Here is a 14,541-nt window from a genome sequence, read left to right as displayed (position 1 = left end):
ATTACAGACCAGCAAAGCTGCTCAATTTATCGGCATATTGCAATGCAGGCTCCGCCGACAGGATGCGAGAAAGGCTCAATCAATTATATTAATTAAAACTGCTGGAATTACTGGAACGACGCGAATATTTAATTTGCCGGGTGTACTGTAAAAAAATTAAAATGCACTTTATTTATAATACAGAGTTCTTTCGAATATTTTTCTCAGTCATTGTGCCACACTACTGATTACCATGTCACACAAAAATTGTACGGACTATAATCCTCCGTCATGTATTTCAAATTGAAATATTATGATATATTTAAACATTATAATAATAAAATATATTTATACAATTCTTCTTTACATTCGCCTTTGAATGAACAAAGTACGCTTAAATGTCTCTTTAAATGAAATTCTAATATACTAACATAATACAATATTTTGTTTACAATGATCAGTTTTCGACACTATGTGTCAAGATTGCTCATTCCAAGGCCTAATTATTAAGGTAAAACCTTTTTTCCGACTAGACCGTAATAATGTAAGAAGAAAATGATGGAATTATCTTCCAGCGATTGCGATAATTTCAAAATATTGAATATTTCGGTAATTTATTAGGAAGATGACAATAGAGGCATAGATATAGATTTTAGAATAGTGTAGAAAAAGAGTTTACGCTTATCTTCTTATTTCTTCGTGATATTAGGAAGACTAAAAAATATAAATTAGGTAACAATAGGATTGCAAGGAGATAAAAGGAAGATGAATAAAGAGAAGATAATGTTACGTATATCGAATATAAAAACCAAGTAATTTTGACAATATGGATTAACGTAATTGTCGTTTAACTCATAATATAATTTTCTTATTAATTGAAATTAATAATATAGACAATATACATCTGCTCTTTTTTCCTTCAAATTATGAGTTTTTTTCCGACGATATAGTCGTATGTACATAATTTTTCTGCACTAGTGTACCACAGAAGTACGTCTTGGCAAATATGACATTTTAATTCGGTAATTATTTAGGCCAGTAAATAATTACCCTTATTTTTATCAAGGCACACTGTACAGATATAAAATGCTCAATGGATGCCAGTTGCTCGTCTAATTTCAGACCATTTCCGGTTGGACGAAATTCCTGTTCATATCAAAGATGGACGTGTAACGTGTGGAAGCAGTTTTCAACGGCTCTTCAACACACTGGAAATATAATTTACATTATTTCTGCTTTTCGGCTACCTAAACTCTTTTTTATTATCGCCCAATCTTCCAATATGTCGGCGTCGTTGAGCATGTAAACGATGTAAGGGCCTGCAACAGAAACCGCTCGTCTTCTCTCCGAATGGTTCCTGCGTCTTCTGCCGCTTGTATTAAACCACAAGTCTGCATGTATGTCCACGTTATTCCTATCTTCCTCCAAACGGCGTATCTTGTCCTGTAGATCATTATGAATGCAATCCCAGACCAAACCTTTTTCACTTTCAAAATTTTGAAAGGCGGCCAGCTCTTCTGCCAGGAATTTATTTTGGATATTTTGTAGTCTGTATTGCTTTAGTATTCCAGCCACTTCCGTCTTCGTTTTCATATTTTCTTTTAGTCGCTCCAGCGGTATTAGGTATTCCTCGGATTTTCCAACACGGACTTCCCCGAGCTTTGTGTCCACTTGCGTGATTCTTTCTCGGTATAATCTGAAAATAAATGACAATTATTAAAACACATGTTTATATTGTATTTTTTAAATCCTCAAAAATATGGATTATATCACCAACAATCAATATCTTTAATTTCACAATTAATTATATGATGCATTATTAGTTCCTAGTACAGTGTTAATAAAATTAATGAAATAATTAATGTTATAATTTTTATATTGAGACGAAGAAATTTGTCATTGCCAAGCATTTTTATTAATATATTTTTAATATATCCTACAGACAAATTTAAATATATCTGTGCAGATTAATATATATTATAGTATATATTATAAAAAGTTATTGTATATAAATATGGTATACTTACTGTTCCTTGAGTAGAGTAAACTGTCTTTCCAGATCAAGCAAATTATCCATACATTCGTTGCGCCTCCTCTCGCACTCGTCCTCATCCATCTCCGACGAGTCATCACTGTCAGTGTGTTCCGCGCTGCTGTCCAATGACGCGGAACTTTGGTTACTATCGTTACTGTCGTGAGACATCTCCTCCCCTTCACCCTCAGATTCATCCTTGACACTTGGCATTTATCCTGTAAAATAAGTTCACCGTTCAGTGAATGTTTTCTTTGCACTACACATGACGAAAGATATCTAAATAAGGTGCCCAAAAGTTGAATGTTTAGAAAAATTTGAGGGAAACCCAGGCTTCTCCGAGTTTTTATGATAAAAATGTATTTAAATGGAGCAAATATGATTGATCTTCTACATTATAATTGGATAATTCATCTTTGTCGCTAAAATTTCTTATAAACATCATTTATGTTAGCAACTTCGAGTTTTCTTTTAAGTATTCCAAAGGATAGATATATTTATACTGAAAAGTAAATGTATTCTAAACAAATGCTCGACAAGAAAGAGATATAGAGTTCATAATTAGGTTTACGCGTAAAATATAACAATCTGTATCTATATCTACATGTATACAATGTAAATTATGTTTAACGAATCATCATGTAAATAATGAGTAATCTATGGACCATCGAACATTCATATTTCGTCAGAAATATCCAAAACTTGTGTTTTGTTTGGAATTTTATTTTCAGTTGCTATTATTTAGTTTGGGTACAAAAGACGCTACAGAAAATTAACAATGATTTTAAAGATCTTGATTTTATACCCATAAAAAAATAAACATTGTGCATATTACAATCTTGAACTAAGTAATATTGCTTCTTGTCGTTTAACAGTGCAATATAAATAATAATATTTATATTAGCATCATGTATCTTCGTGTCACTGTACAGTTAACAAATAAATTATAACTGAAATCTAATCTAATTTAGTTTAAAACTATTTTTTATTTTTGCAGGATTGTTTGTAAAAATAGTTTAAAAGATAGTTTTTAAATAAATAAATAAACAAATAAATAAATAAATAAATCATTCAATTTATAATAATTTACATTGATTATATTATCTGCATGAAAAAGGTTCGTGTAAACATAATGTAAACAATACGTGAACAATCCATGAAGACATAATCTTGAAATTTACCGCACAATCCTGTTCACAACATAACCTATACAGAGGCAAAGCTTATATCGACGTAACCGGAGCATCGCTATTGGAAATATCGTTTCCGTACATCCGTAGATTTAATTCTTGTAGGAATTAACGCCTCACTGTTCGGTTTACGACATATAAGTAAAACTTATTCGCGCGCAAAGCAGGAGGTTACGTGTTACTCCAAAGACACGGCCGGACGAAGAAACTTCAGGTTTCCAGAAAACTTTCCATCGCATATCGATCAACGATCTAAAATCCAAATCGGACGAGCTTCTCGCTGCGTTATCGATACACTTACTAAGTGATGATTTTATTAATTTTGTTGATGCACCTTCTCGATTGTTCGTTCGTTCGGCGTACGGTACGCGCGAATCGCGATGCTTGACAACTGTTGACAACCAGCCGCCCACCAGTGACCAGTGTCGCCGGAGCCCGGAGCACGAAGGTACCAACTGCGTGACGAAAGGAAAAGACACTAGATTAGATCGAAATGTATCCAGCCGCTCTTTTGAAGTTTCCTTGTCCAGCTTGTCCTTTATTACATTCTCCGCATTCAAAATATAAGACCGATGTATAATTGATCGTAAAAAATTATTGAATAAATATCTTCGTTAAGAGAGGCATATGTTATCTACAGAGAAAACTCGACGACGTGGCTTACATTTTGCGACTACAGCTGACGCTAAGCGCACGAATAAAATTCGTTCAAAATGAAAGAGATGATTTTTACCGATCATCCTGGATTTACCCTCTGATAATAAGTCGACTGATTAAACTCCGATTAATATAATCGACCGTCAATTTGTTGAACAATTATACTTGCAATGTTTTGTTAAAAGAAAGACTGAATATTGATTTTTTATATAAAATATTATCGATCAATTTTTTGTTTATATAACTTATGGAAAGCTATACATATAATCGGACGACAGATTGTATAGCTAAAAATTTTAATTGTGCCAGTTGAATTGAAGAGATTGTAAGGAAAATTAAAAATGTTAATTGAATTGCATAAAATATGATCATATATATTTTTCAAATTTTTGATTTAGTTCGTTTCAATTTAATTATTATTTAGTCTAACGACAATAAAAAAGATGCAGATAAAGGCATGGAATTTTCTTATTTTTTTACAAGAATAAATTTCCTCTTGATTGTCGAGCTTGTATCGGTAGTTGTAAAAGAAAGACTATAACTAAAATGAATTTAAAAAATCTAAAACGTATAAAATTGAAACTTAAATACGATTCGAAATTATTTTACTTACTGGAAAAATTGGGAGAAGCGGAAGAACTCTGTAAGCTCCACCGGAGGATCATAATATATATAGATATATATTATATATTTTGATATATAATACTCCATCGGATACAATAATACATCTGGATCTGTATGGAACAAACAGTTAGACAATGCAACATTCGCATAACTGCAAGGTATACTAGCAATTTTTTTTTTATATCTCATATATATTTATATAATAATATATATTTCTCTCTCGTGTGTGCTTCCTGCGCGTTTCATGAAGACTTTCGGTTAGATAGGTCTTTCGATTTCTGCGAGAAAAGAAGGTACAGAGCTCGTTTTGTGCATTTTGTTCCGTACGAAATATTTTTTTTTTGTTTCGTTTTTCGGTATTCTCCATTTTTTTTCGTTTTTTTTCTCTTTCTTTTTACGTCGCTTCAAGCCCCGCCGCACGCGGGACGTATGTGTGTGTGTGTCTGTGTGTGTGTGTGTGCAGTTGTGAACGCGTGGCACATCTTGCCATGCTTTTCCTAGTAGCCCTTAAATCTTCGGGATAAAGTGTAAAATGCCGGAGTGTCCTTCGGGGACGCCGCTGACGGGCCGACAAATGTCACCATTTACCCATACGTGACGGATCTCGAGGTTTCCCCGATGGGAGAAACGCGAGGAGGAAAGATTCCAAAATTATTTCTGCGAGAACTTCTGCGCGAAGTCGATTTCTTATTTATTCTCACCGGGAGATAAATTATTCCTCGCCGAAAAAAAAATATATATAAATTACGCACTTAATCCGCTCTAACTCCTCCGCGAGTTAATTTCTTTTTCTCCTCTCCCCGCCGTTTTACGCCGGCTTTTCTGGCAATTTTTTTTTACCCCGCTTTATCGCCCGACTGCACCAGTTTGATACTCAAGCGATCGATATTGTTTGCCACGAAATTCGACGCCCGACAGAAGTCCTCGAGTTACACTTCGGTGACGGGGGGGGGGGGGGGGAAGAATGAAAAGGGCGCTCGGTGGTGTGGTCCGCGATCCTTCTCGTGCGGCGACGGCTTTACACGGATTCTTAATATTCATTTCATGCAACATTTATTAGCGGCGCAATCGCAGTTCGCCGGGGAAAAGTCGCGCGGGCTCCGAACGACTTCGTGGTATCCGCTCTCTGATATATCGCGCTGGTTAAAAACTGAAATGCAAATCGACGGCTAGGGTAAATGCACCGCTAAATGACCGCTTAGGGATATCGCTTCTGCTCGATCTTGTTTCGCCTCTTCGTCGAGTAAAAATAAAATTTTCATCACACAGTTATCTCTCGAGTGATCCATCTCAAATATTTGAAGCTTTATCGCAGCTTACGCGCGCGAGGGAATTTATAATGAAAGGAAAAAGAGATAAATTGACATTGCAAGGAAATGAGAACTGGTATATACTAGTGAATGATTACTTTGATCTATCACACTATAGAGCCAAAGGAAGTATGTGACAGCGTTGAATTAATAGCACAACGCGGTGCTTAGATAATATCAACATACACATTTTTTGTATTTCATATCAATTATTAATTTGATGGAAAATTTATGTGTTAGCCTCAATTATCCATTAGTTCACTAGTTATTCTGTAATGAAAAAATATTTCCGAGATAATACGAGAGAAGAGATAATTAGTAATATTAAGTCCAAGCTAGCAGAAAGACGTTAATTTTTCAGACGTCTTTTAGAAGCTTCTGCTAGCTGGGATCCTTTCTTCCGAAAAGATATAATTTACTTTAAAGAATCATGAAAATAAGCCTATTCAGCGAATATCTATTGATCAATCATTCAGTAGTGCATATACCCTATGAATTGAAGAGGAAAATTGGAATAAAATATTGTACTGAGGAAAAATATTGCTCGGGGCAAAGAAATGACAATACTCCCCTTTGTACAAATATCATATCATGTGAACGAATTACATGTCGATGCACCGCTAAAATTTATCCACGCAATTGTCGTATATACAAATGTAACGGTTTATATCGACTAATTTGTTGACCTAAAATTTGTTTGGGGAGAGATAATTTCGTCAATTTAAATAATTATTTTTTTTTTTCGGTGAAATGTAACAATTACGACGAAGGTTTACGAACCTCAGCGACGCGATAGGATGTCGTGAACCGCGGAAGCGCTAATTACCTTACCTAATTTGTCGATCGATTTTACATTAGTCTCGGTGAGAGTAAGGGTGCGTTCACATTGTTCGTCGTGGTCAAACGCGACTTTCGCTCCAAGTCGCGTCTCGCGATGCCACGCACCCTCTCTCGTTCGCGATTTTTTTTTTCTTTATATTCTCCGTTTTTTTTTCGCTATTGAACACACGTACTCTTTCTCCCTGAGGCAACGTATTCGCCGTTCCCGGCGAGCGGGATAGCGACCGCGAGTGAACGTGACATGATGAATCGCATTCTCGAAACCCTCTCTATTTAAATACCTTAGCGATGGAATACGTCGACGGTAGCGTGTCCTCCTCGAGCGTACAAAACGTTAATGTCGCATCGAGATGAACGGTGACATAAATCTTAAGATGGAAGTACGAAAAGCTTCAGCGTTCACCGTGTATTTACGAAAGAGAGAGAGGGAGAGAGCGAGAGAGAGACTCCCTGTTAGAGGCTTCTTGCGATAGCGTGTTTCGAACACGCTAAATATTAATGTCGCGCCAAAGTCGCGTGTGGGGCGAAATGATAATTTAAGTCCAGAATGGAAATTGCCGTTTTGCGCGGAACATGAGAGTCCCGTGCGCTTGGCGTTACCTCGAAGTACACGGTATCGCAAAAACATCCTGCCTTCGTTGGAAAATCGATTTTCCGCGACACGCTTGTTATTTATCGTCGTTTATCGTCTCGCAGGAAGTTCCTCTGCGCACGACGGTTAGTTTGATTATTCGTGGTATACGACGGTTAACGAAGTTAACGAACTGATAGGGCGACCGGTAATGTGTATCGCTCTAAAAGGGAGCGAAACCGCTAACTGCATCGCCGAAGGAAAAACAAAGCTAAGTTTTATCGTCTTCTCTCTCTCCCGCGATACAACTCGCCTTTGTCTTACCGTCGGGCAAACTAATGATCCCGATTAAAGGAGAAACAAAACCTCGGACAAGTAGGGCGCTATTCTTGGTTCTCCACCTCTTTTGCGCGAAACCGAGTCTGACATTTTCCGAATACGCTCGCGAACGATCCTAAAACAACGAACGTCTACTAGGTAACTCATCTTTAAATACCGTGGGATCTTAAGCCGTTTGCAGAGTGCCCTAATAATGAAAAGTGTTATTTTGGTAGAAAACGCGGAGATGTTGCTATGGCAGTTATCGGCGTGGAAATAACTAACCTTGGTGAAAAAATTTCTCATATTTTCTCAGAAATTTTGTAAGAATTGAGACTTATGAAAAATTCTGAAAAAATATATATCAGATACTTTCAAAAATAATTGGATGAGGATTTTCGGAATTATCTATTTTATATGTATAAAATTTTCCGATAAATTGCATAGATTTTCTCATATTTATTCAGGTTTTTACAAAAATGTGTTGGTGGGAAAAATATGAAATATTTTATTATTATTTTATCTAAGTTTTTCTGAAAAACATTCTAGTTTGTGTAAAAAATCTGAAAAATTCCGAGCACATTCTGAGAAAGTCTGAAAATTTTTATAAAAATTCTAATTAATGTAAAAAATTCTGAGACATTTTTCCACCAGGGTACCGATTGCGTCGGTACAGCGTTAATTCTTTCCTGCTCAAAACAACTACGCTTCTTCCCAACAAAGTTTTCCTCTCAATTGCTTACTTAATTAGGACGAACGCGGTAGTATAGTCTGCATTTGATGGTGGAATTAACGTCGCGTTTCTATTTCACGCTGATTGTTAAACGAGATAAATTTTTCGAGAATAATCGTGATAAAATAAAATACGACACGCATAGCACGGGCTCTAATGGATTCGTATCGCGTGTCATCGCTTCTGGGGTGTCTCCCCTTAAGTCACGTGTCTCGCGGTCGTCCAACGTCGTGTGTCGCGGCCTTTTTCAAGGGTACGTACCGACTCGCCGGGTCCGAGCATAGAAAGAGAGAAAGAGAGAGAGAGAGCGACATGGGCGCGAATCGTCCTCAGAGAGAAATAGAGATAGATAAAGACGGCGAGGAAGATACAGAGACGGAGAGGCCTTCTGCCTTCCCGAGACCTCCTAGAAAATTGACATTTGCGCGAAGGGCCCATTACCTTAGAGACCACACATTTTTTTCCACTGCCACTTATGATACGAGTAAAAATTTATACAAGTTCTCCGTTGACGATCGAAGGGTTTTGACCGACGTTACCTCGGACCTCGGTGACGCCGCGGGTCACCGAGGGCCGAATCGAAATCGGATTTACCGCTGACAAGTGAACCAACATCGAACGCGTATTCATGATTAAAGTATAACTTTTCAGTTTCTCACTTTATATTTTGAACTCCCGCTAGAAATATGAGAGAGCAAAGTGCAAAGTACAGAGTAAAAAGTTACAAAGATGAGTGAATGCTCTTTTCAAACGGATTCTTTCAAAAAAGAAAAAGAGCGGAAAATTGAAAATTGCTATATACTGGAACGCGTAATAATAGTAACGATGAATGATGAAAATAAGGTATAATGGATTGTTATCGATCATTCAAATGCATTTTAGTCGCGAAGAAATTCAGGGTGGAAGATTGATGGAATCAACGTGAGTTTATATAAACGGCTATCCTCTTTGGCGTTTAGAATCTAATTCACGTTCGCGCTTGCCATGACAATCCTGTGATCGATCGAAGTATCAATAATTTCCGCGTGTCCCTCTCTCCATTTACATGTCATCTACGATCGTCACAATCGATCTCGTGACGAACGCGAACCAGAAACGCAGACTGTGCGTGCTTTTACATTGATATGGTGTTGTTTTACGACGAAACACAGAGATGGTGGGATGATAAAACGTAAATGTCTCTATTTACACGCAATCTCAAATATATCTCACAATCAGCAGCAAACGTAAAAAAGAAATGAAATTTTTGGACAGCGTAGAAGTTGTCGAGCATTATCAAGCATTATTTGTATGCAACTTTCCTCGACAATGAACTTTTGTATAACTAATGTAACACAAATTTCTATCACTGTTTGTTTCAATAATAGTGACAAACATGTTTTTCAAATTTTTCTAATTTAATTATTTATTCCGAAATAGAAGAATTGTACGCAAATAAGAGAAAAATTATAAGCGTGACATAATTAAAATTGACAAGTATCGCAAGTTTTGAGAAACTTCGCGAGAGCTGAAAAATCCTACGTCCAATTGGAAATGTGCGAAATATGAACGCAATCTTTGACAAATATACTCGTTTAATTAGCTGTTTATTAACCGGTTAAATTTTATCTTAAATCGATGAGATGCAGTAGTGTGCGACTGTCACTGCCTTTTACAAGTTAAATCTGTTAAATCAACAAAACAACGTGAAAACGTCAATCCTGGTTGACGTTTCATTAAAACGTCAGTCGTCGCACGCGTGGTGTATCGAAATTCTAAGTGCGTATTACATCGCGCGGAAGAACCCCTAGTTACTCCGTGACGAGTTCAAATTTTCACACAGATTTTATACGATGTTCCAAGTTTACGACAAGCACGACAAGTTCTGCGAAATCAGACAAACAAATTTTCATTGCGCGTGAGGACGCCGGGAATATAACGCTCGCGAGGGCGAGGCGACGCCGTTTTTACGATTAAATCGCGACCCCGTTCCGAGACAATGGACATTTGCATTCACATGCATTCGGCCTCGCATTGTGGGAGGGTATCCTGCGTGACTTATGTAATCCAAGGCCGTCGCGAATAAAAGGCAACAGTCAACGTCGATTGACTGGCCGCCATTGCCGCCGCTGCCACCGCGTTTGTATCAATTATTGAGCACATATTGAAAGTCGGAAACGCATATGAAATCGATCCCGATGAACTCGTACCCCTGATTCTCGCGGCTTAATGCGGATATAAAATAAACGCGCGCCATATATAAGGCCCTTTCCGCAAACATTGGTTAGTGCTAAATGATTCAGATTTGAGCGATTTATGTCTTTCAAAGTGCGAGCGATTTGCAGCACGCACACCGATGCAAATCTTATGGCGGTTCATTGAATTTTCTGCGATTTATGACCTTCTGAAAAGCTGCAGGGTATTTTACATCCCACGCGAGTAAAAGCGGCTTAACGTTATTAGTAGAATGAATAATCGTTATCCGTAAAAGGCCTTTGGCGTAAAAAAACGCGTGAAAAGAAGACCAAACGGAAGCATCTTTTCTTTCATTTAATGTCCGTGAATTCATAGTTAATTATGTGCGAGTGCGAGTGCGTTTAATGAAAGAATACGCATTAGGGGCTTTTATGGCACTCATGAGAAGTTAATGAGAGTTCTTGCGACGTAATAGACCCTTAAAACCGGCGTTGTGTGCGACGAATATTAGCGGTCGGTCGAACTTCATTTTGCTTGTAATGGTATCGTAATAAGAACTTTTATTTCGATCTATCCCCTCATGCGGCGAGGACTTGAAATCTCATTATTGCCTTTAATCTGCGTCATCCACCTGGGGTCTTTTTTGACCCCACGCATCTAAAAATGGCGTTATTTCCTGTTTTACCAAAGATAATTTTACCAAAGATTTTCGTAGCAATATTTATACTTTTGTTATTGATTTCAATAAAAATGTTATTTATATATTTAAAAAAATATATCCTTTATTTATATGTCAAAAACTCATTTTTTAAATATAAAATCAAGAATTACAAGGTAGGGTCAAAAACGACCCTAGGTAGGTTATATAAAATTCTAAAGCAGGTGGGCAGCGAGAGTTAATATATTTTTTACGTGTAATTTTTATACACACACAAAAGAAAAGTTTTAAATAGAAATTTTAATATAAAAAAATAAAACGCACCTGTCTCAACAAGGAATAATGAGACTAATGCTCAAATATATCCATAGATGATATATTGCATTTATAAGATTTTGTCCTAGTTTTATCTGATTGTGAGTGTAGTAAAATAAGAAAATCCATAAAGATGAAAGAAATTATTGTGGTGAGATTTTGTTTTCGTCGTCGTGCTCTTTATTTTTATGATCTCGCGTGAGAGCAACACCATCCAAAGGATATCGTTCGACGTGACGACAGTTAATGATATCAGATGCCACGATAAAGTCTCGATTGCAAAAGACGTCCATGATTACGATTCAGAAATAAGTATAAAAATTACTATCCATCTTTATACACGTATTAAGAGTTCGAGAAAGTAAGTCCTTTATAAAAAGAATAGCATATAATCTTTATATAAAACATGACCTTTATAAAAAGATCATAATTGAAAAAAATGTCAAATGTATATCTTCAAATCAAATATGTCAATCCTATCTGTTTGATTTTGCGTAATTTGACAACAGTACAATATTAAATATCAGACTTATTCCCCTTTATATAAATTTTTAATCGTTTTCTTTTCTGCATTTCAATGCCTCAGGTTGTTTTTTACATTAGCGCTGAACGATTTAACGTAACGACACTCTATAACCGGTTTTTTTTTTAAACTTGAAGATATTAATATATATTATATTAAAATTTCATAAAAAAACAAATTATTTTACTACCTTTATTAGTTAAGGTATCATATTAAGGTATGACCAAAGTTACGTTTTACAATTAGTAATCCTCTTAAGATCGGTCTCTCTTGTGGAAGAGAAACACTCTCCCACCTCTTTCCTTCTAATTTTGTGTCTGATCAATAACGACGTGTCACTTTACGTTTTACTTCTGTTAAATATATTAAAACTAAAGGTAGTCTATTTTTAATGAAGAGAAATAGCGGATGATATAAAAAATAGATAGAAATAATAGAAAAAATAGATGTTTGCTTGTACACGCGCGATACGACAATTAAATACTCGAACTTATCTCTTTGAGATCTATTTTCATCAAAGGAAGTATTCGTTTAAAGAGAATCCAGTGAATGTTAAGACTAGCGTTTTTCCCCAAAATGCTGTACATTTACAACTTATTACGTTTCATGCGCAAGATGAAACATAAACCTCCGGTAAAACAAAAAAAAACAAATATTAACGAGTTGAGGTATCTTGATGCCATGGCACGAATTTGATAAATTCACAAAAGCACGTATTTCATTCCCGGAATGTTTTGTTTTTATCTCCCGGAATTTGTTCATTCGCGGACAATATTTTGTGTATGTAAAAAAACACACAATTCATAAATTTCAAAAGCAAGTCTCTCTGCAGAGAACCAATTTCCCTACGAGCGTTTTAGCACCGTTCGTAAAAAGTTGGTCGATTACTCGGTAGATTCCAGATAAACTTCGAATTATAGCGCTTACGGGTTGGTTTCACTGCCGTCGGTACGCTTTAATCTTAGTTTAACTACTCTTTGCCTCTTTGCCGAAACTGGTATTAGAAGGAGGCGAAGAATCAGTTAAACTTACCATTAAAATTGACGTTTGCGAAATTACCTGAAATAAGCTACCTGAAAAGATATAACTAACTTGCAATTCGAATCCAATTTTTAATGTTATATAAATGTAAAAAAAAACGTTTTAAATCATTTGTCACGTTTTCATTCTTATGAATATATCCTCAAACATTGTTTAAAAAATGAAGATATCTAAAAGAGATCGGAAACTTCAAATGTTTTTAGACATTTTCATACGTTTTTTGGACTTTCGTGTCATTGAATTAGACTCGCGTTTACGTGTCTATAATAGAATAATTCAATCAACATTAATCGTTAGTCAAGTTGAGATAAAAGAGATAAGAAAGAACCCTTCGACCGTCGGGAGAGCCGCGCGGCTCTTTCGCTTCGCATTATGGCGCGGCTTTTGCGAAAAGATCCCGAAGAGCAGACTCGGGATCGTGTTCTTAATATTCGGAGACGTTTAATGGCGAGACCCGCTCGAGGGGGAGGAAAAAGATCTCAGGCCGGCGAGGGCGACGGCGTAAAACGCCACGCGCTCGCATTTCGCTTGTTTCTCAGGAATCCGCGGAGAAACGTAGCAGCGACGTGAACCAACGCAAGGACGACAATTGTCCTCGTCGTCGTCTTCTCAAGATTCGACGGCGGCGGCTGGCTTTCTCCCGTTCCAGGCGTCGGAGGGGGACCAAGCCGATCCGGGGGGCGGTCAACATCTTGCAGGATCGAGGGCGATCGCGTGCGTGCCGGATCCTCGGGACGACTAGGACTTGGCTTTGTCGCTCTGTGCCTTGTCGAAGCCGTCGATCAGCGTCTCGATGATGAACTTGATCGTCAGCTTGTAGATATTCTCCACGTTCTCCGAATATCGGTCCTCCAGCGTGCGTTCCACCGCATCCAGAAACGGCTTCTCGATTTTCTGGAAGCAGAACGTTCGATCGCGTGTGAGAACAGTATACTTTTGCTGGTGTATATTTAAAACAGTTTAAAACAATTATATCAATTATTCGATAAAACAGCGACGACTTTTGGGAGATTTAGGTCTGTAAGGTAAAGGTACTAATACCCGGACACTTAAGCGTAGGAAATGTACCAATACCTGGACACGTACCTGTGTCTGGATACCTTTAAAAAAATATAAATTTATGGAAATAAACGTTTGGATATTATAACTGAAGTTTCAAACTACAAGAAAAAATACTTTTATCTTTGATTTTAATTCGCGTTATACTTATAAATAATAAAGGTGTCCGGGTATAGGTACATGTTCGGGTATTGGTACCTTTACCTTATTATAAAATTTGCGATTCGATTAAAACTGAAAAAAATCTTAGTATATTATTATTCTTAGTTATATATATTATTTTAAATGGTGTTTCAAGTAAATAGTCATTCAGTGAAACTAATTTTCCAAATTGATTCCATAGTTCCATAATACTCTTGTGTAATTCTTTCTTTCTCCGGTTACTTGACTTGACACGTTTATAGACGAAGGGAAATATCTAGAAAAATGTTCCATTGGTTTGCTTCAGATTTATCTTTAGCATTGATGAAATTGAAACTACGGTCGTTATCGTGCAGGAAGATAATATTGATACGC

At 36.7% G+C, this 14,541-nt stretch overlaps 2 protein-coding genes across 6 annotated transcripts in view; both read right to left on the bottom strand.

The window, feature by feature from the left end:
- Positions 1 to 143: 143 nt before the first annotated feature.
- Positions 144 to 4,561, bottom strand: Brms1 (breast cancer metastasis-suppressor 1-like protein). 4 transcript variants are annotated; one of them, XM_071710707.1, is made up of 3 exons: positions 4,472 to 4,561; positions 2,007 to 2,229; positions 144 to 1,675 (listed from the first exon to the last, which is right to left on the bottom strand). In XM_071710707.1, exons 2-3 carry the CDS (start codon positions 2,222 to 2,224, stop codon positions 1,201 to 1,203), a joined length of 693 nt encoding a protein of 230 aa, XP_071566808.1. In that variant the 5' UTR covers positions 2,225 to 2,229; positions 4,472 to 4,561; the 3' UTR covers positions 144 to 1,200. The 4 variants fall into 4 exon arrangements, with proteins under 4 accessions (XP_071566808.1, XP_071566549.1, XP_071566720.1 ...); XM_071710448.1 differs by lacking the exon at positions 4,472 to 4,561 and adding an exon at positions 3,503 to 3,634; XM_071710619.1 differs by lacking the exon at positions 4,472 to 4,561 and adding an exon at positions 3,536 to 3,626.
- LOC139775077 (neuroglobin) overlaps positions 4,530 to 14,541 on the bottom strand; it is a 47,001-nt gene continuing 36,989 nt past the window's right edge. For both annotated transcript variants that reach the window (XM_071710840.1, XM_071710916.1), the window contains one exon: positions 4,530 to 13,860. In XM_071710840.1, coding sequence (XP_071566941.1) covers positions 13,705 to 13,860 — 156 coding nt within the window. In that variant the 3' untranslated portion in view covers positions 4,530 to 13,704. The remainder of the gene's footprint in view (positions 13,861 to 14,541) is intronic.

This window comes from Temnothorax nylanderi, unplaced genomic scaffold, assembly GCF_030848795.1.
Source record: "Temnothorax nylanderi isolate EJ_2023f unplaced genomic scaffold, tnyl_v1.0 TNYL_tig0001_pilon, whole genome shotgun sequence".
In the NCBI taxonomy this organism is placed as follows: Eukaryota; Metazoa; Arthropoda; class Insecta; order Hymenoptera; family Formicidae; genus Temnothorax; species Temnothorax nylanderi.
The sequence above is the reverse complement of the archived record's forward strand: the minus strand, read 5'-3'. Positions and strand labels throughout refer to the sequence as shown.